Source organism: Solanum lycopersicum, chromosome 5, assembly GCF_036512215.1.
Source record: "Solanum lycopersicum chromosome 5, SLM_r2.1".
NCBI classification, from domain to species: Eukaryota; Viridiplantae; Streptophyta; class Magnoliopsida; order Solanales; family Solanaceae; genus Solanum; species Solanum lycopersicum.
This window is the reverse complement of record NC_090804.1, coordinates 8,777,934-8,799,457: the sequence shown is the minus strand read 5'-3', so window position 1 is coordinate 8,799,457 and position 21,524 is coordinate 8,777,934. Positions and strand designations below refer to the sequence as shown.

The 21,524-nt window shown below is 28.6% G+C and overlaps 2 protein-coding genes across 3 annotated transcripts; one reads left to right on the top strand and one right to left on the bottom strand.

Annotated features, from left to right (window-relative positions):
* Positions 1-1,552: 1,552 nt before the first annotated feature.
* On the bottom strand, positions 1,553-4,134 carry LOC101260639 (transcription factor bHLH35). Of its 2 annotated transcripts, XM_004239139.5 has the most exons (5): positions 3,965-4,124; positions 3,728-3,881; positions 3,082-3,297; positions 2,642-2,812; positions 1,553-1,818 (listed from the first exon to the last, which is right to left on the bottom strand). In XM_004239139.5, the coding sequence occupies exons 1-5, from the start codon at positions 4,027-4,029 to the stop codon at positions 1,729-1,731; spliced, it is 696 nt and encodes a 231-aa protein (XP_004239187.2). In that variant the 5' UTR covers positions 4,030-4,124; the 3' UTR covers positions 1,553-1,728. The 2 variants fall into 2 exon arrangements, with proteins under 2 accessions (XP_004239187.2, XP_010320974.2); XM_010322672.3 differs by lacking the exon at positions 2,642-2,812 and having other exon boundaries at positions 3,965-4,134.
* A 16,181-nt stretch (positions 4,135-20,315) lies between these two features.
* On the top strand, positions 20,316-20,822 carry LOC109120260 (uncharacterized mitochondrial protein AtMg00810-like). The gene has a single exon (XM_019213911.2). It carries the CDS (start codon positions 20,316-20,318, stop codon positions 20,820-20,822), a length of 507 nt encoding a protein of 168 aa, XP_019069456.2.
* The last annotated feature ends 702 nt before the right edge of the window (positions 20,823-21,524 follow it).

Here is a 21,524-nt window from a genome sequence, read left to right as displayed (position 1 = left end):
TCGACACTCAATCTAATACCCGACTCTCACACCCAACTTGAAACCTTATCCCAACATCTTATTCAACTCGACTCAAAATTTGATTTTTAGTCCTCACTGAAGATCTGACCCGACTCAATATGAAACACATGAGTTGGGTCTCCAATTGAGCTTGAGAGTCAAGTCTCATCAAGAATCAATACTCCCTCTGTCCGTTTTTATTGGTCATGTTGCGCTTTTCTAAAGTCAATTTGACTAAATTTTAAACTTAAATTAGATTACGTTAATTCGATAATACTTTTTTTTTTAAAAAAAATAGATATTCAAAAACTATACAAAATGTTTATAAATTGCAATTTTTTGCATCAATATGATTAAAATATACATCGTAAAATGTTGGTCAAAGTTCTTATAGTTTGACTCTAAAACCATGACAATTAATTGTGAACGGAAGGAGTAGTAGGATATTCCTAGATTAGTATTGGAAATCAATAACCCCAAACATAAGTTACAATGTAAATTAGTTGTGGTGTGAGGTTCAAAATGATTTTAAAAAATATTTTCCTTATTTAAGAAAAGTTATTTTCCTTAAATTTGAAAAAAAAAATTGATTTCCAAAATATTTAAGTCAACTAAACATAAGAAAATTAGAAAACATTTTTCTTCATACCAAACACACCTTTTGGAATGGACTATAAAGATAGACTTTCATTGACTGAGATTAATTTCATGTGAAATACCAACTACAAACTACATATATTAATAGCTATTAGAAGGTTATCAAACTTTAAGATCAACCAAGAAAAAAACACTCTTGGAATAAATACATCCTTATTATCATGAAGGAAAAACATAGTTGAATCAAAGTAAAGCTATAACACTTTCAATCCTCAACTTCAAAAGATTGCTCTCTTCCTCATCAGCCAGGAAAATATTAATAAATCAAAGTGAGAGTAGATATTAGGTATTATATTTAACTAATACTCCCTCAGCCCCAATTTATATGAGTCACTTTCCGTTTTAGTTCATTCAGAAAAGAATGACATATTGTTATCTTTATTAAAATTTAACTTGAAAATGTTCATTTTATTCTTAATGAAATATTTTATAATCATATAAATATCTATCACTTATTTTAAACCATAATTTTTTTTTAAAAAAAATAATAATTTCTTTCTTAAATTTCGTGTTAAGTTAAATTAGCTCAATAAAATAAGACAGAGGGAGTACAAATTATTGAACTTTAAGAAATTTATCATTTACAAGTAACACTTCAGAACTTTAGGAATCCTCTAATTTATAATTTATAAAATGTTGGCCAGTTATATTGCTAAAGAGATTAATCTATAGTGTTTCTTTCCTTTTGTTTCATAACTCTATGGCTCTAATTTTTCACACGTGGTGTGAGGTTCAAAATGATTTTGATAAATATTTTTCTTACTTCTTCCAGGGAAGTTATTTTCCTTAACTTTGAAAAAAAATTGATTTTGAAAACATTTTCAAAACATTTAAGTCAACCAAACATGAGAAAATTAGAAAATATTTTCCTTCATACCAAACACACCCTTAGAAATGGACTATAACGGTAGACTTTCATTGAATGAGATTTCATGTGAAAAACATAAATTAATAGTTATTCAAAGGTGACCAAACTTTAAGATCAACCAGGAAAAAAAAACACTCTTGGAACAAATACATCATTATTATATTATGAAGGAGAATCATAGTTGAATCAAAGTGATTGTTTTTCTAAGAGCTCAGAGGGCTATCTGAATTATTTAGAGAAGCTATAGCACTTTGAATCCTCAACATCAAAAGATTGCTCTCTTCCACATCAGCCTGGAAAAGATAAATTGAATCAAAGTGAGAGTATATATTAGGTATTATATTTAACAAATACTTTCTTGTCCCAATTTATATGAGTTGCTTTTCGTTTTAGCTCATCCAAAAAAGAATGTCACATTTTTTATATTTAATAATAATTTAACTTTGAAATGTTCATTTTATTCTTAATGAAATAATCTATAATCATATAAATATCTATAACTTATTTTAAACCACAATTTCAAAAAAAAAAACTATTTCTTTCTTAAATTTCGTGATAAGTTAAACTAACTCAACAAAATGAGATAGAGGGAGACTAAATTATTGAGCTTTTCACATGGTAAGAAATTCATTATTTTATAAGTAACACTTGAGAACTTTAGGAATCTATCTAATTTATAATTAATAAAATGTTGGCCAGTATATCCAAAGAGCTTAATTAATCTATAGTGGTTCTTTCCTTTTATTTTGTAGCTTTTTGGTTCTAACTTTTCACATGATTTATTTAATATTACAAGATTAAATGTTATTTTTCATAGGTCATTCTACTTTACTATAGATTAAGAATACATAATTTTAAAAAAATCTTTAATTTTAAAAATTTGTGTCAAGTTAAAACCAAACAATCAAATTTAAACTAAGGAAGTATATGATTGGACTTCAAATATTTTTAAGAAAATAAGTGAATTCCTCATTTGTTTATTTTTGGTAGATATGTAAGCAAAATATATTTATTTAAACATTTATTATCAAATTAGAAAACAAAAGTAGATAGTGGAAAAAGACAATAGAAGTAAAAAGAAACAAAAAAAGAGGGTGAGGAAAAAAATTGTGTTACCTCAATGTAAGTTGTGTTGAGAAGTGTCTCAGAATAAGCAATAATATTTGTAGTAATTATTTTGATATTCAAAGATTCGAATACATCACAAAGTTTTATCATTGTATCTTTTCTTTTGATGCAAGTGAGGTTCACCACCACTATCCTATCTCTCATCGAAGATACCCTCAACTACAATTTTAAAGAAAAAAAAAAGATAAGTAACTTTTATCTTATGGAATATCTTCATTATAATAAAAATGCATAATACATGGCATCTTACTTATATTATGTCATGTAATATATTTGTGTTTATTTATTTAATTTTATACAAGTTTAATATTTAATTGTATACATTCAAAGTTGAAAGGTACAAATATCACTTTAAAGGATATATTTGTATATTCTGGCCAATAAAAATGAGTACTAAAAAGTGTGATGTGTAAATATTGTTTAATTACCTGAAGACCATCAATAGGGGAAGAATGATATCCATACTGGTGCTCATCAAGTGTTTTAGGGTTTGAAAAATCAAAGGTTTCATGTTGAAGATGGGTGCTATTCTTGTTTGAGGTTTCGGATTCAAGCTTTGATATCTCTCCTCGAATTCTCCTATCTTGCTTCTGCAGTTTTACAATATATTCAATTGCATCTTTCACTATTGAGGCTTTATCCATCTGGAAAAAGGAAAAGGAGAAATTAAAATGCTTCTTCGTGATGTATATATATTTAATGTAATTATTGTTATGAAATATTAATATGATGTCCATTAATCTTCTTTATTAATGCACTAGTAATAGTAAACTTGGCTTCCAAGTTACTCGAGACTTATAAATGGATAGTTTCTCTGTCCCATTTTATATAACTCATTGTTTTAAGTCGATCTAAAAAAAAGGACACATTGCTATATGAAGTAACAATTTTACTTTAAAATTAATGAAATGATTCACACATACCTGTCAACTATTTAAAATAACACATTTCAAAAGTTCTTTTTCTTTCTTTCTCAGATTCTGCATTGAGTCAAACTAACTCATATAAAATGAAACGAAAGGAGATAAAAGAAACTTAGAAATTCTTTTCCCTAACAAAGACTATGTGTTTCACCTTGGTTATTTTTGGAACAAGAGCTCTAAGTGCAAATAACTTCTCTTTGAGTTTGTTCCTCCTAATCCTTTCTGATACAATGTTCTTCGATGATTGTGACCCTTCTGGCGAGGTTGAATCATAGTATGACGACATAATTGGCTCGTCCAAGTAGCTACGAAATGTTATCTTTATCAATTCCACAATAACAAGAATACAAAAAATACTAAATGGGAAAGAGCATGAATCAAAGTTTACCTATCTTGTTGAAAGAGAATGGTTGTTTCCAAATAATTGTTATTCTCTTCAACCATGTTTTCCATCTTCTTTGAAAAGAGATGGACAAGTTGAGAGAATAAGAAAAGGGTATATATAGATCAGAAAACTACTTCTTCTTACAAATAATAGTTGTTCAAACGTTAACTTTAAACATGAATTAAGAAATAGTAAATGATAAGAAAAATAATTTTATCAAATGACCTATTTTGAAAATATGTCATTAAAACATTGAGAAACAAATATAGTATCTAATAGCAAAAATTATAAAAGACACAATATAATCAATATTTATTTATTTTATAAAATAGACAAATATTATTAGATATTTCAAAATAGACCAATAATAATAAATAGAGGAAATATAATGTACGAATAAAATGAACGAAGACAATAGTACAATAAATTGATCAATAATAAGTATTTGTCAAAAGGAATCGGAGTTCTTTTGACCTACCAAGTCTCATGGAATTTCATCTCCCTCCTGACTTATTTAATGCTTCATTAATTAATTTTAATAATTCTCATTTTATATTTTTTGAAAGTCAATTTAATATAAAATTAAATAAGATTATATTAATTATTTTTTTAAAATAGAAAAAAATTAGATATAAATTATATTAAAAGTACTTTAAATTATTTTTTATAGTAATATAATAAAAAAATACTTTATAAAAAAAGAAATTATAACAATTAAAAATAGACGAATATTTGTACATGCTATATTTTTTAATAAAATAATAATTGACATGATTATATTTTCACACTATCTAAGTATATCTTTATTTTGTGCTATTAACATACTTGTTTTATTCTCTTTGTTTATGTTTGAACCTAATATATCTTTCAATAAAATAACAATTAACATGATTTTTATCAAACTATTTCTATTGAAAAATATTTAATATCAAATTTTAAACAATAAATAATTAATATGAAAAAAAACAATTAATTTTGTTAATATATAAAAATAAAAATTTATTTTAAACACCGTGAACTGAGAGAACAGTCCTATTATTATAACGAAAAATTGCGTGTGGGACTAAAAATCTAAAATAGTCAAACAAAATTTAATAATGTTTGAATTTTTTAACAAAGTTTTCATACTGTAGCGTGTGTACATATTTTTGCCGCATTTGTTGAAAAGGATAAATAATCGGGTGATTTAGAGTTTTTAATTTTTTAAAAAATCTTTTTATAGTTTTATTCGAGAAAAAAATTCTTAAATATTTGATTAATTATAAAATTATTTTAATCAAATTAACTCTAATTACAGTAAACTATTTTTTAGAGACAAACAAAAAAAAGACCGTCACGTGAAATAATACATGGCGTTTTTTTTTTTTTTATCTTTTCATACTTTTCCTTTTAGTAAGTATTAAAATAATAGAAATATACATTGTAACGTCACAAATAATTTAAGGGGTTCCCTATGTCATTAGGTGATGTAATAAATTGTGACGCTATAACTAATTCAAATTTAAATTTTGACAATGTCAATTCTGTTTTCTGATTTGTTCACACGTGAAACACATTTATGAGTACAATGTGGAGGGAGATTACTATAATGGAATTGCTTAAATGGACAGAAATTATTTTTTTATACTTTGGTTCACTTTTAATAGTAATAGTCTCCTTTTAAAATTTTAATTATAAAAATTTTAACTAATATTTTATGATGATTTTTTTCATCATAAAGATATACAAAAAAAATTATAATTTATAATATTTTTTTATATAATTTTAAAAATATTTTATTTTTTATTTAAAATATTAAATTAATATAATTTAATTTAATTTTAAAAAATAATCAAATTAAGTTTTAAAAAATACAGCAGAAGGGAGTATAAATAATTTAAACTTTTCCTTTCTTCCAACAAAAAGTTTTCTATAAGTTATAACACAGTTCCGAAAAGTTTTATCATAACAAAGGTACAATTAATAATAAAAGGGAATTAATATATATTTTATCATGAATAAGTGGTCATTTTTGTACTTTAAACCAAAACTAAAATAAAAAAGTAAAATAATATTTATAATAACATATATTTTGTTATATATATATATATATATATATATATATATATATATATATATATATAATACAATTCATTAAATAATTATATAAATATAATATGAAAAATACTAACTTATACTTGTTAAATGCTAACTTAATTAAATAACTTTTTTGAATTTTTCTTTGTAATGTTGTTTCTTAAATCAAATCATGATCTTGTTAATTTTATTAAAAATCAAACTTACATATTTGGTGTTCAAACTGAATTAGTAATTTTTAATAAAAAAATTAACATTTTTGCTGATGTTTAAAAAAAGAAAGATTGTATAAAATAATAAACTATTGATTCAAATTAATTATAACCATAGTTTGATTTAACTGTAACTCATAGCAAACTGTTGTCATTCGCCTCTCTCTGAAATTCTCGCTCACCATTCTCGTTTTCCCGCTAGCAATATCTCTCTCGTCTTTCTCACTTTTATAAAAACTCAAATATATAAAAATATATTTGTATTTGTATAAAGTGAGAGAGAAGTGTATATATACATATCTTTTCGTTCACCTCTCTCCTCAGAGAACCTCGCTCGCCACTCTCCCAAATTTCGCTCGCCACTCTCACTTGCCTCTCTCACTTTATACAAACACAAATATATAATTTGTGCTTGTATAAATCGAGAAAAAAATTTATATATAAATATAAATACATATATTTTCGTCTTTTACACTTATAATTATACAAATATAGATCTTCTCTGTCCATTTTTTTTCTCTCTTTCTTACTTTATACAAACACAATTATACAATTGATTATTTTGCATAAGTATACCAAAACAGATTATACAATTAATCTTTTATGTATATATATGAAATATTAATATGATTTTTATGTTTGTTAAACCTAAAATATACTCTTAAAAAGAAGTTGACATTCCTCGTAGATGTTGAAAAGAAATACGAAAAATCAGTTTTCTAGATCTTGATTCTCTCTCAATATCTAGTCATCTTTAATTCACCCTTGAATTCGAAACGATCATTATTCTTCTAAATGAGGTCTGTCATGAATAGTCGCTGGAAGATGCTCTGTACTAAAATAAATAAGAGCAAGTGCACTATCAATACACAACCACAATATACAAGTAGGATCACGTGGCTATTCCAATAAGTGAAACATATGTAAGTAAACATATCATTACAGAATAGACATATACCAAACATATACAATATCATCATCATTCACATCAATGAACAATTTCAGAATTCTCAACAATAAAAATTAAATCATTTTAGAGCAACAAATAGTCTTTCAATAGCAATCATCATTAGATATGAACGTGATTATCAAAAGTATAAACACATCACAATTCAATGGTCCTCTCACGGAACCAAATTCAATGGTCTTCTGATGGAATCGAATCTCAAACTGTTAGCTTGTTGGAATATGACAATCTAATTCCATAATTATACCGAAACGTGGCAATCGGTCCCATAATTGTGCCAGAACGTGGCAATCCGATCCAATAGTTGTGCTGAAATGTGGCAACCCAATTCAAGTTATCTTGTCTTAACGTGAGAATCTGATCCCCGAACACACATCACAATCACAATCACAAGTACATTATAAAGATCATAAAAATAAGATATGATTCATGGTATAAAAAAATCTTCTTCTTTTTTTGGCGGTTTTGATATATTTTTATTAAAAGCATTGAAGTTAAGTGAAATACATTCTTCCACATTGAATAGAAAGTAGGGAAAATAGAACTAAAATGAAATAAAAGCTTCTTCTCTTTTGGTGGTTTTGATATATTTTTATTAATAGTAGTGAGATTAAGCTGGATACATTCTTCTACATTGGTTAGAGAGTAAGAAAAATAGAACAAAAATGAAGTAAAAACTTCTTCTTTTTTTAGCAATTTTGATGTATTTTTATTAATAATCGTAAAGCTAAGTGAAATACATTCTCCTGCATCGGTTAGAGATTAGAAAAAATAAAATAAAAATGATGAAAAATCTTATTCTTTTTTGGCGATTTTGATATATTTTTATTAATAGTAGTGAAGTTAAATGAGATACATTTTCCCACATTGGTTAGAAACTAGGAAAAATAGAACAAAACTGAAGTAATTTTTTTTTTTGCGGTTTTGATATATTTTTATTAATAGCCTTGAAGTTAAGTGAGATACATTCTCCTAAATCGGTTAGAGAGTAGGGACAATAGAACAAAAATGAAGTAAAACCTTCTTTTTTTGGCGGTTTTGATATATTTTTATAAATAACACTCAAGTTAAGTGAGATACATTCTCCCACAACAGTTTGAAGGTAGGAAATATAGAAGAAAAATGAAGTAAAATCTTCTTTTTTGGCGATTTTGATATATTTTTATTAATAGTATCGAAGTTAAGTGAGATACATTTTTTTACATCGGTTAGAAAGTAGGAAAAATTGCACAAAAATAAAGTAAACTCTTTTTTTTTTTGTTTTGATATATTTTTATTAATAGCAGTAAAGTTCTCCCACATCGTCAGAGAGTAGGTACAGTAGAATAAAAATGAAGTAAAATCTTCTTCTTTTTTGACGGTTTTGATATATTTTTATTAATACCATGAAGTTAAGTGAAATACATTCTCCCACATCGGTTAAAGAGTAGAAAAAAATAGAACAAAAATAAAGTGAATCTTCTTCTTTTTTTGGCGGTTTTAATATATTTTTATTAATAGCAGTGAAGTTATGTGAAATACATTCTTCCTCATCGGTTAGAGAGTAGGAAAAATAGATCAAAAATGAAGTAAAATCTTCTTTTTTTTGGTGGTTTTGATATATTTTTATAAATAACACTTAAGTTAAGTGAGATACATTCTCCCACAACAGTTGGAAGGTAGGAAATATAGAATAAAATTGAAATAAAATCTTCTTTTTTGGCGGTTTTGATATATTTTAATAATAACAATGAAGATAAGTTAAATACATTCTCACACATCAGTTAGAGAGTAGGAAAAAATAGAACAAAAATGAAGTAAAATCTTTTAATCTTTGGCAATTTGAATATATTTTATTAATAGCAGTGAAATCAAGTGATATACATTCTCCCATATCGGTTAGAATAGAAAAAATAAAACAAAAATTAATCAAAATCATCTTCTTTTTTGGCTACTTTGATAAAAAAATATTTAATAGCAATAAAGTTAAGTTAGATACATTTTTCCACATCGATTAAAGATTAGGAAAAATAGAACAAAAATGTGGTAAAGTCTTCTACTTTTTTGGCAATTTTGATATATTTTTATTAATAGCAGTGAAGTTAAGTTGTCACGACCCAAAAATCACGAGTCGTGATGACACCTATGTTTCCAACCGATAGGTAAGCCAACCCAACAAGTATCACCAATTCAACTTAAACGTGAAAAGATAAGTATCAAACTAATATCTAACATACTAAGTATTCAAAATAGATGCGGAATATAAAAAAAACTACCCCAAGATTTAGTGTCATAAGTACAAGAGCTTCTACAATAGGATATAATTCCAAACTAATATAAAAATCAAAATATAAGAAATACCCTATCAAAATAACAAAATAACCTAATAAATAGAGGTAGATTGAAGGTGTGAGCCGCAGAATATCCCAAGCAGCACACCACAACTCCAAGATAATTCAACTCATAACCAATCTCGAAGAATGTGCCCAAATTGAAAGTTAATCTGCACCACAAAAGAGTGCAGCAAGTGTAGTATGAGTACGAAACCACGTGTACCCAGTATATTTCATTGACCGACAACGAAGAAGTAGTGACGGGAGTTTATATACAAAAATATATATATATATATTTTTTAATTTATTTATAGAAGTTTATATTACACTTACCAGTCAAGTTTCATCAAATAGAGATAATCAAACATCAAGTAACTTTCAACCACCAAATAAAACACATAATCATCGATAATGAAGGATGTCATGAGATGCAATGCAATATGACACCATGAAATGATATGCCTCAGAATATCCGGTACTCTCTCAACCGTATATACATGATACTCCTCGGAAATACATCGAGAGTTCATGACCCATGCGGGACTCGCGAGGTCCATATACCGACACGGACGATCTCAACGTGTCTGTGCGGACGATCTCAACGCACTATCATAATATCAAACAATTTCCGCAAGGACGATCTCCACGTGCCCAAATTACAATCTTAACATCTCACTCTCCACAGCACGGACGATCTCCACGTGCCCAACTTATACTCTGTCTCATGTCTATGCATGTGCACAATATTATTTCAATATAAGGGGATGATGATGCATCTCAATCAATCAATATCGGCATAATACATAACCACCTTAATTATCTCAACTATACGGTGAAATAAAGAAAACACAATCACACAAGGATCTCAAGTCAATAATATATCAGTTAATGCCTATATGCTTTGGCAAATCACAAATTACAATCCGTATTTTGTAGCAGTCAACTTTCCGTTTTATAACAACGGTACTCGTATCAATGCCCTTTACACCATTGATATGAGACCCCCCCATCTTTCACCCTTACCCCTTGGTCTATTTTCATTTTTAACTTTAATTAGGAAAACGTCCTTCAACAAGTCTAAAAGTCTTAACATACCTTGAATGCTGAATACGTACCACGAATCTTCAAGATTTTTGCCATTCCTTTTAGTAAGCTTCAAATCGTTCCCAATCTATCAATTATGCAATATTTATAAGTAAACAAATTTGTACATATCCGTATTTTACTATATGTTTTTCCTAGACCCAAATCTATATCCAAGTTCGTAAATCTTGGTGTCACTAATATGCCAAGTCTCATATTTCTGAACTTCAAAACTAAGGTTAAGTCTTAAATTCCAAAATATAATAAATGTAATGATATTCAAATACATCTAATATTTAATAACCTATCGCAATATATTAAAACTAGATCCATATAACTTGAAGTAGTGAACCACTGGTTACCACCATTGGCGACCCCAGAACAATACAACTCCTTTTCCCACTAATACCATCAAAGTGACCCCAATTATTTACCTTAAATTCATTAATCACAGCCATTATAATTTTAATAATAATAATGTAACAACAAGCTCCACCCACCACGAAAGGACAAACCAAATTATCTGCTACTACACTTTTTTTATTTATTTACTACCATATGTAATCCTTCCAAGTGACTAGATACTTACTTTTATCAATTTATAAACCCTCTAGTCATTGTCTGTATTATTGAAATTCTCAGTTATCAATTTAAGTGATAAAGTGCCCCTCCCAAATCAACAAAAAGAAAACCGACATACATCTGTCAACTACTCTCTCAAAACTTCATATCTAACCCATGATCTAATAATAGTAATAATAATAATACGGTGAACATACAATCATCATTAATCATATAAAGATCAAGAAAAATTTTAACCGCTCGTACCTGCATATTCTCGTTTGGCCCTCGTGTTTCGCATTCACGCTGTGGTAGTTTCTAACCCTTATTCTCTAATAATAATAATAATAATAATAATAATAATAATAATAATTAAGTATTAAAAGTGACTAATCCCACTAACTTAATTTAATTACATGGTCAAGTATTAAATGGATTAAATGAATTACGGATTTGGCCCACTAACTATTAACTATATTAATTATTTAGTCAAATTTTCATCAACTAGATACTATTAGTTATCGAATATTTCGAAGTTTCCATTTAAATTTTAAGAAAAAAGTCAAAATAGTTCCAGTTCTCAAAACGATCTAGCGGGTTGTTACATAAGTGAGATACATTCTCCCTTACCGGTTAGAGAGTTGGGAAAGTAGAACAAAGATGAAGTAAAATATTCTTCTTTTTTGGTGATTTTGATATATTTTTATTAAGGGAAAAGGGTCTGATATACCCCTCAACTTTGTCATTTGGAGCTGATATACCCCTCGTTATAAAAGTGGCTCATATATGCCCTTACCGTTATACAAACGGCTCACATATACCCCTGCCGTTACGAAATGGCTCACATATACCCTTCATTTAACGGAAGTTAAAAAATTAGTTTTAAATTTATATTTATTACTTCTAATTTTTTTAAAAAAATTATTTAGGGATATATATGATTCTTCTATCAAAGTTCAAGGTATAATTTAATTTTTTTCATACATAAATTATTTTTTGACTTCTTTTATCATAATTATTTGAATTTCTTATTCTTATTTTGTTTTTTTTTATTTCATTCCTTAGTTTAAAGAATAAAAAATTAAACTATTTTTTTTGTGTGTATTGTAATTTAATTTCGTATTCGAAGAAAAAATATGGTCATCTACAATAAGTTTTACAAGAATATTAGTGAAACATAAATAAATTTAATTATCAAAATAATAATTATAAATTAGTCATTGAAACAAAAAAAAAGTCAAAAAAATATGTTTGACGAGGATTAAATTTACTCATATGGGATTATATTTTTTAGAAAAAAATAATAAAAATTTAGATTAAAATTATTATTATTTTCATTTCCGTTAGAGGAAAGGGGTATATATGAGTCATTTGTTTACAAGTAGGGGTATATATGAACCACTTTCATAACAAGGGGTATATGTGAGTCATTTGTTTACAAGTAGGGGTATATATGAGCCACTTTCATAACAAGGGGTATATCAGTTCTAAATGACAAAGTTGAGGGGTATATCAGACCCTTTTCCCTTTTATTAATAGCAGTGAAGTTAGATGAAATATATTCTCTCACATCGATTAGATATTAGGAAAAATAGAACAAAAATGAATTAAATCTTCTTCTTTTTTTGCAGTTTGATATATATTTATTTAAAGCAGTGATATTAAGTGAGATACATTCTCCACATCGGTTAGAGAGTAGGAAAAATTCAATAAAAATAAAGTAATATATTCTCCTTTTTTGATGGTTTCGATATATTCTTATGGGAAAAGGGTCTGATATACCCCTCAACTTTGTCATTTGGAGCTGATATACTCCTTGTTATAAAAGTGGCTCATATATGCCCTTACCGTTATACAAACGGCTCACATATACCCCTGCCGTTACAAAATGGCTCATATATACCCTTCATTTAACAAAAAGTTAAAAATTTAGTTTTAAATTTATATTTATTACTTGCAATTTTTTTTTAAAAAAAATATTTAGGGGTATATTTGATTCTTCTATCAAAGTTCAAGGTACATTTTAATTTTTTTCATATATAAATTATTTTTTTGACTTTTTTTAATATAATTATTTGAGTTTTTTATTCTTATTTTGTTTTTTCCTTTCATTCCTTAGTTTAAAGAAAAAAATTTAAACTAATTTTTTTGTGTGTATTGTAATTTAATTTCATATTCGAAGAAAAAATTTGGTCATCTACAATAAGTTTTACAAGAATATAAGTGAAACATAAATAAATTTGATTATCAAAATAATAATTATAAATTAGTTATTGAAACAAAAAAAGATCAAAAAAAATATGTTTGACGAAGATTAAATTTACCCATATGGGATTATATTTTTTAGAAAAAAGTAATAAAAATTTAGATTAAAATTATTTTTTTTTCATTTCCGTTAGAGGAAAAGGGTATATGTGAACCATTTGTTTGCAAGTAGGGGTATATATGAGCCACTTTCATAACAAGGGGTATATCAGCTCTAAATGACAAAGTTGAGGGGTATGTCAGACCCTTTCCCTATTCTTATTAATAGAAGTGAAGTTAAGTGAGATAGATTCTCCCATATCGGTTAGAGAGTAGAAAAATAGATCAAAAATGAAGTAAACCAGTCATCTTTTTTGACAGTTTTGATATATTTTTATTAATAACAACGAAGTTAAGTAAGATACATTCTCCCACATCGATTAGAGAGAAGAGAAATAGAACAAAAATGAAGTAAAATCTTTTTTTTCTTTCGATTCTGATATATTTTGTTTAATAGCAGTGAAGTTCTCCCACATCGGTTAGAGAGTAGGGAAAATAGAATTAAAATAAAGTAAAACCTTCTCTTTTTTTTTTGGTGGTTTTGATATATTTTTATTAATAGCAGTAAAGTTAAGTGAAATACATTCTTCTATATCGGTTAGGGAGTATGAAAAAATAGAATAAAAATGAAGTAAAGTCTTCTTCCTTTTTTGCTGTTTTGATATATTTACATTCTCCACATTGGTTAGAAAGTCGGAAAAATAAAACAAAAATTAAGTAAAATCTTTTTTTTTTGCGATTTTGATATATTTTTATTAATAGGAAGTTAATTGAAATACATTCTTCTACATCGATTAGAGAGTAGGAAAAATAGATTAAAAATGATGTAAAATCTTTTTGATTTTTGGCGGTTTTGTTATACTTTTATGGAAAAAGGGTCTGATATACCCATCAACTTTGTCATTTGGAGCTGATATACCCCTCGTTATAAAAGTGGCTCATATATGCCCTTACCGTTATACAAACGACTCACATATACCCCTGCCGTTATAAAATGGCTCACATATACCCTTCATTTAACGGAAGTTAAAAAATTAATTTTAAATTTATATTTATTACTTCTAATTTTTTTTAAAAAATTATTTAGGGATATATATGATTCTTCTATCAAAGTTCAAGGTATATTTTAATTTTTTTCATACATAAATTATTTTTTGACTTCTTTTATTATAATTATTTGAGTTTCTTATTCTTATTTTGTTTTTTTCTTTCATTCCTTAGTTTAAAGAAAAAAATAAACTATGTTTTTTACTGTGTATTATAATTTAATTTTGTATTCGAAGAAAAAATTTGGTTATCTACAATAAGTTTTACAAGAATATTAGTGAAACATAAATAAATTTGATTATTAAAATAATAATTATAAATTAGTCATTGAAACAAAAAATAGTCAAAAAAGTATGTTTGACGATGATCAAATTTACTCATATGGGATTATATTTTTTAAAAAAAAATAATAAAAATTTAGATTAAATTTTTTTTCCATTTCCGTTAGAGGAATAGGGTATATGTGAGCCATTTGTTTACAAATAGGGTATATATGAATCACTTTCATAACAAGGGGTATATCAACTCTAAATAAGAAAGTTAAGGGGTATATCAGACCCTTCTCCCTACTTTTATTAATAGCAGTGAAGTTAAGTGAGATACATTCTCCCACATCGGTTAGAGTGTAGGAAAATAGAACAAAAATGAAGCAAAATCTTTTTTTTTGCGGTTTTTATATATTTTATTAATAACAGTGAAGTTAAGTGAAATACATTCTTACACATCGGTTCGAGAGTAGGAAAAATAGAACAAAAATGAAGTAAAATCTTCTTTTTTTGCGATTTTGGTATATTTTTATTAATAGTAGTGAAGTTCTCCCACAACGGTTAGAGAGTAAGTACAATAGAGTAAAGATGAAGTAAAATCTTCTTCTTTTTTGGGCGGTTTTGATATAATTTTATTAATAGCAGTAAAGTTAAGTCAAATATTTTCTCCCACATCGCATAGAGAGTAGGAAAATATAGAACAGAAATGAAGTAGAATCTTCTTTCTTTTTGGTGGTTTTGATATATTTTTATTAATAGCAATGAAGCCAAATGAGATACATTCTCCCACATCGGTAGAGAGTAGGAAAAATGGAACAAAAATGAAGTAAAATCTTCTTCTTTTATGGCGTTTTGATATATTTTTATTAATAGCAGTGAATTTAAGTGATATAATTCTCCCACATCAGTTAGAGAGTAGGAAAAATAGAACAAAAATGAAGTAAAATCTTCTTCTTTTTGGAGGTTTTGATATAATTTTATTAATAGAAGTCCACATCGATTAGCGAGTAGTAAAATAGAAAAAAAATAAAATAAATTTTCTCCTTTTTGGTGGTTTTTATATATTTCTATTAATAGCAGTGAAGTTAAATGAGATATATTCTTTCACAGCGATTAGAGAGTAGGAAAAATAAAAAAAAATAAAGTAAAATATTCTTCTTTTTTGGCGGTTTAGATATAAATTTTTAATAGTAGTGAAGTTAAGTAAAATACATTCATTCACATCGGTTAGCGAGTAGGAAAACTAGAATAACAATGATGTAAAATCTTCGTTTTGTTTGACGATTTTGATATATTTTTATTAATAGCAGTGAAGTTAAGAAAAATACATTCTCCCATATCAGTTAGAGAGTAGGAGAAAATAGAACAAAAATAAAGTAAAATCTTCTTCTATTTTGGCGGTTTGATATATTTTATTAATAGCTGTGTAATACATTCTCCCACCGGTTAGAGAGTAGGAAAAATAGAACAAAAATGAATTAAAATCTTCTTCTTTTCTGGCGCTTTTGATATTATTTTATTAACAGCATCGAAATCAAGTGAGATACATTCTTCTGCATCAGTTAGAGAGTAGGAAAAATAGAACAAAAATGAAGTAAAATCTTCTTCTTTTGTGGTAGTTTTGATGTATTTTTATTAATAGCATTGAAGTTAAGTGAAATACATTCTTTCACATCAGTTAGAGAAGAAAAAATAGAACAAAAATGAAGCAAAATCTTCTTTCATTTTGGTGGTTTTGATATATTTATTGATAGTGGTGAAGTTAAGTGAGAAACATTCTCCCACATCGGTTAGAAAGTAAAAAGTAATTTTTTTTGGCGAATTTGATATATTTTTATTAATAGCCTTGAAATTAAGTGAGATACATTCTCCCACATCGGTTAGAGAGTAGGGAAAGCAGAACAAAAATAAAGTAAAATCTTCTTCTTCTTTTTGCGTTTTTGATATAGTTTTTTTAATAGCATTGGATTAAGTGAGATAGATTCTCCACATCGATTAGAGAGTAGGAAAAATAGATAAAAATGAAGTAAATTTTTTTGATTTTTGGCGGTTTTGTTATACTTTTATTAATAGAAGTGAAGTTAAGTGAGATACATTCTTCCACATCGGTTAGAGTGTAGGAAAATAGAACAAATATGAAGTAAAATCCTCTTACTTTTGGCGGTTTTGATATATTTTATTAATAGCAGTGAAGTCAAGTGAGATAAATTCTCCCACATCGGTTAGAAAGTAGGAAAAATAGAACAAAAATGAAGTAAAATCTTCTTCTTTTTTGATTGTTTTGATATATATTTTTTAATAACATTGACGTTAAGTTAGATACATTCTTCCACATCGATTAGAGAGTAAGAAAAATAGAACAAAAATGAAGGAAAGTCTTCTTCTTTTTTGTCACTTTGGATATATTTTTATTGACAGCAGTAAAATTAAGTGAAATATTTTCTCCCACTTGTGTTAGAGAGTAGGAAAATAGAACAAAAATGTAAGAAAATAGTTTGTTACATAGAGTCCTATTAGCAAATAATGTCAAGTTATTTCAATTTTTTCATAGTCTTTAGGGAAGTTGTTTTTCATGGCTTTACTTTTTATTTTTAGTAGTTACGGTCAAAGGAATATTGGTCAATTGTCAAGTCCCCAATCGTAGCTCCGGATGAAGGCGAAGCGTTAACTAATGCTCAAAGGCAGAGTTCGAAGCAAGAAATTTGAAAAATTTGAAGGCAAAGAATTATCTCTTTCAGGCTAGCGATCGTCCCACCATAGAAACTATTCTTTGCAAAGAAACTTCTAAGGATATTTGGGATTCAAGGGAAAAAAAAGTATCAAGGTACTACTAGAGTGAAGTGTGAAGATGCACATCTTCAAGCCTTGATAAGAGATTTTGAGACGTTGCAGATGAAGGAAGGAGAGTCTGTAATGAGTTACTACGCTAGAACAATGGAGATTAGCAACAAAATGCGATTTCATGGTGAAAAAATGACTGATGTCACAATTGTGGAAAAGATATTGCGTTCCCTGATGCCGAAGTATGATTATGTCGTTTTCTCCATTGAGAAGTCCAAATATATAGACGAGTTATCACTTGACGAGTTGCAAAGTTCCTTATTGGTACATGAGCAAAAAATAAACCGAAGTTCATCTTCCAAAGAGAAGGCTTTGAAGGCTTCTACTAATACTCGTTTCTCAAATTTTAGAGTAAGGGGTAGAGGTAGAGAAAGAGGAAGAGGAGATTGGGGACATAGAGATGAAGGCAATAAAGACGACAATAGGAATTTAAGAGCCAATGATGACCATGGTAAAGGAAGAGGGAGAAATTTTGACAAATCAAAAGTAGAATGCTATCGATGTCATAATTTTGGTCATTATAAGTCTGAATGTTATACTAGGTTGCCTAATGAGAAGGACGAAAAGTCAAATTTTGTGGAAAGCAAGGAAACTGAGACCTTGTTGATGGCAACACAAGCACATGAATAACCTTTGCAAGTTGTTTGGTATCTGGAAACAGATTGCAGTAATCACATGAGTGGGAGTAAGTCTTGCTTTTCTTATTTAAATAAAGGCTTTCATTCTAAAGTTAGTTTTGGTGATTGATCTGTTGTTGATGCAATGGGAAAAGGTGATACTAAAATTAAATCCAAGAATGGTTTTGAAGAAATAATATCAAATGTGTTATATGTTCCTGCTCTAAAAAGCAATTTATTGAGTATCAGACAATTGCAAGAGAAAGGGTATTTTATTCTCATTGGAAAAGGTGTTTGTGAGATTTCTAGTCCTACTAGAGGAGCTATTGTTGTTGTGAAAATGAATTCAAAAAGGTTATTTCCCTTGAACATTGATAGTAATAAATCATGTCTGAAGGCGGAAGTGAAGGATTCTTCCTGGTTGTGGCATTTTAGATACGGTCACTTGAGTTTTGGTGGATTGAAAACTCTCCAACAGAAAAATATGGTGATAGGCATTTCAGAAATTCTCATCCCCTCCCAAGTTTGCGGAAAATGTGTTGTTGGCAAACAACATCGTTCTCAATTTCAAAAAGGAAAGTCGTGGAGAGCAAAAGCTATTTTGGAACTGGTGCATTCAGATATTTGTCGCCCTATTAAACCAATTTCTAATGGAGGTAAAAGGTATTTCATTACCTTTACAGATGATTTCTCTAAGAAAACCTTGGTATATTTTTTCCAGGAAAATCAGAAGCTTTTGGAGTGTTTAAAACCTTCAAAGCTCATGTAGAAAATGAAACTGGAAAGACCATAAAAACTCTTCGAACTGATCGTGATGGCGAGTATTGCTCAAAAGTCTTTAAAGATTTTTGTGAATTCAACGGAATTCGAAGAGAGCTCACCACTGCTTATACACCACAACAAAATGGTGAATCGAAGAGAGAGAATAGAACCATTCTTAATGTGGTGCGGAGTTTGCTAGCAAGAGGAAGGATGGAAAAGACATTTTGGCCGGAAGCAATAAATTGGAGCATTCATGTATTGAATAGAATCCCAACATATGTTGTTCAAAACATGACTCCACAATAAGCTTTGGAGTGGAAGAAAGCCATCTGTGATCACTTTGGAATTTTTGGTTGAATTGCCTATGCAGTGTCACAGACGAGAAAAGAAAGAAACTTGATGACAAAAGTGAAAAGCTTATCTTTGTGGGTGTTAGTGAAGCATCTAATGCATATAAATTATTTAATCCACGGACAAAGAAAATCGTAATCAGTAGAGACGTCATTTTTGGTGAAAAAAAGCACTTGGGACTGGAATATGCAGCAATCTACTCCATTTGTATTTGATATTGAAGAAGCAACTGCATTGCCCGAAACTACGGAGAACTCAACTCCTGCAGCAGCTAAAAGTCCAACAACTGCTGCTGAAATTTCACCAACTGCTGAAACTTTACCAGCAACTGATGCAGCAACTCAGTCTGTTCGTCGTGCACGCAGAAAGCCCGCTTGGATGGGGGACTATAAGGTAACAGGAATTATTGTAAATAATAATGCAATTACTCATTTTGCATTATTTACAGATTGTGACCCGATAACTTTTGAGTGCGTTGTTAGAGAAGAAAAATGGAGAAGGGCTATGGATGTGGAAATTGAAGCCATTGAAAGGAATGATACTTGAAATCTTGTTGATCTTCCTGAGAAGCAAAAAACCATTGGTGTCAAATGGGTATATACGACGAAGCTGAAAGAAAATGGTGAAATTGATAAGTATAAGGCGCAATTGATGACTAAGGGATACAAGCAGGAGTATGGTGTTGATTATACTGAAGTTTTTACTCCAATTGCAAGGCATGACATATCAGAATGCTAATAGCCTTGGAGGCACAAAATGTGTGGTCTATCTTCTAGTTGGATGTCAAATTGGCTTTTTAACATGGATACTTAGAGGAAGAGGTATTTATCGAACAACCCCCCGGTTATCTTAAGATTGACAATGAACAGAAGGTTTATCAATTAAAGAAAGCTCATTATGGACTAAAACGAGCCCCACGGCTTGGTATATCCGTATCGAGGCTTATTTTCAGAAAATGGATTTTAAAAAGTGTCCATATGAGCATACACTTTTTGTTAAAACTGGGGAGAATGGAAAAATGCTCATTTTGTGCTTATATGTTGATGATCTTATTTTCACAGAGAATAGTAGTGTGATGTTTGATGAATTCAAGAAGTGTGTGATAATTGAATTAAAGATGATCGATCTTGGTAAGATGCATTATTTTCTTGGTTTAGAAGTGGTGCAATCTGATGAAGGGATATTTGTTTCTCAAAAGAAGTATGTGCGAGAAATTTTAAATAGGTTTGAGATGCAGAATTGCAATCCAGCCAACATTCTAGTTGAGTTAGGTTTGAAACTTAACAAAGCTTGGAGTGGAAAAAAGGTGGATAACATGGTTTACAAGCAAATTATTGGTAGTTTAATGTATCTATCTACTAAAAGACCAGACATCATGTATGTTATTAGTCTTATCAACAGATATATGGAGTACCCGACTGAAATGCATCTCCTAGCTGCAAAGAGAATTCTGCGGTACTGACAAGGAACTAAGGATTTTGGAATTTTCTACATAAAAGGAGAAAAGTCAGATTTGGTTGGCTTTACTGGCAGTGATTATGCAGGAGTTCAAGATGATAGAAAGAGTACTTCGGATTATGTGTTTATGTTAGGTGCAGGGGTTGTGTCGTGGTCCTCTAAAAGATAAACAATTTTCACATTATCAAGTACAGAATCTGAATTTATTGCTGCTACATCTTGTGCTTGTCAAGCTATTTGGCTTAGGAGACTCCTTGAAAGTTCAAGACAGAAGAGCCACTATGATATTTTGTGACAACAATTCAGTCATCAAGTTGTCAAAGAATCATGTGAACCATGGAAGAAGCAAACACATTGATGTGGAGTTTTAGTTCCTGCGAGATCTCAATAATGAAGGAACAATAGAGTTGCGAGACTACCGAAGCGAAGATCAGTTGGCTGACATTTTTACGATACCTATCAAAATTCTCCCTTTTCAAAATCTGAGGAGGTTGATGGGTATCAGCACTATGGAAGATTTCAAGAAGCTGAAATTAAACTAAAGCTTGCATGCTTTCAGTTTAAGGGAGGATGTTAGAAAATAGTTTGTTACATAGAGTCCTGTTAGCAAATAATGTCAAGTTATTTCAGCTTTGTCCTAGTCTTTAGGGAAGTAGTTTATCATGACTTTACTTCTTATTTTAGGAATTAGTGGTTCCATTATTTT

Excerpts from the sequence above, each read along its gene's own strand:
- LOC101260639 (XM_004239139.5), bottom strand. The coding sequence starts at position 4,029 with ATGGAAAACATGGTTGAAGAGAATAACAATTATTTGGAAACAACCATT. Across the intron at positions 3,298-3,727 it reads TTGTTCCAAAAATAACCAAG|ATGGATAAAGCCTCAATAGT; the intron begins GTGAAACACATA and ends TCCTTTTTCCAG. Across the intron at positions 2,813-3,081 it reads CCCCTATTGATGGTCTTCAG|TTGAGGGTATCTTCGATGAG; the intron begins GTAATTAAACAA and ends TTAAAATTGTAG.
- LOC109120260 (XM_019213911.2), top strand. The coding sequence starts at position 20,316 with ATGGATTTTAAAAAGTGTCCATATGAGCATACACTTTTTGTTAAAACT.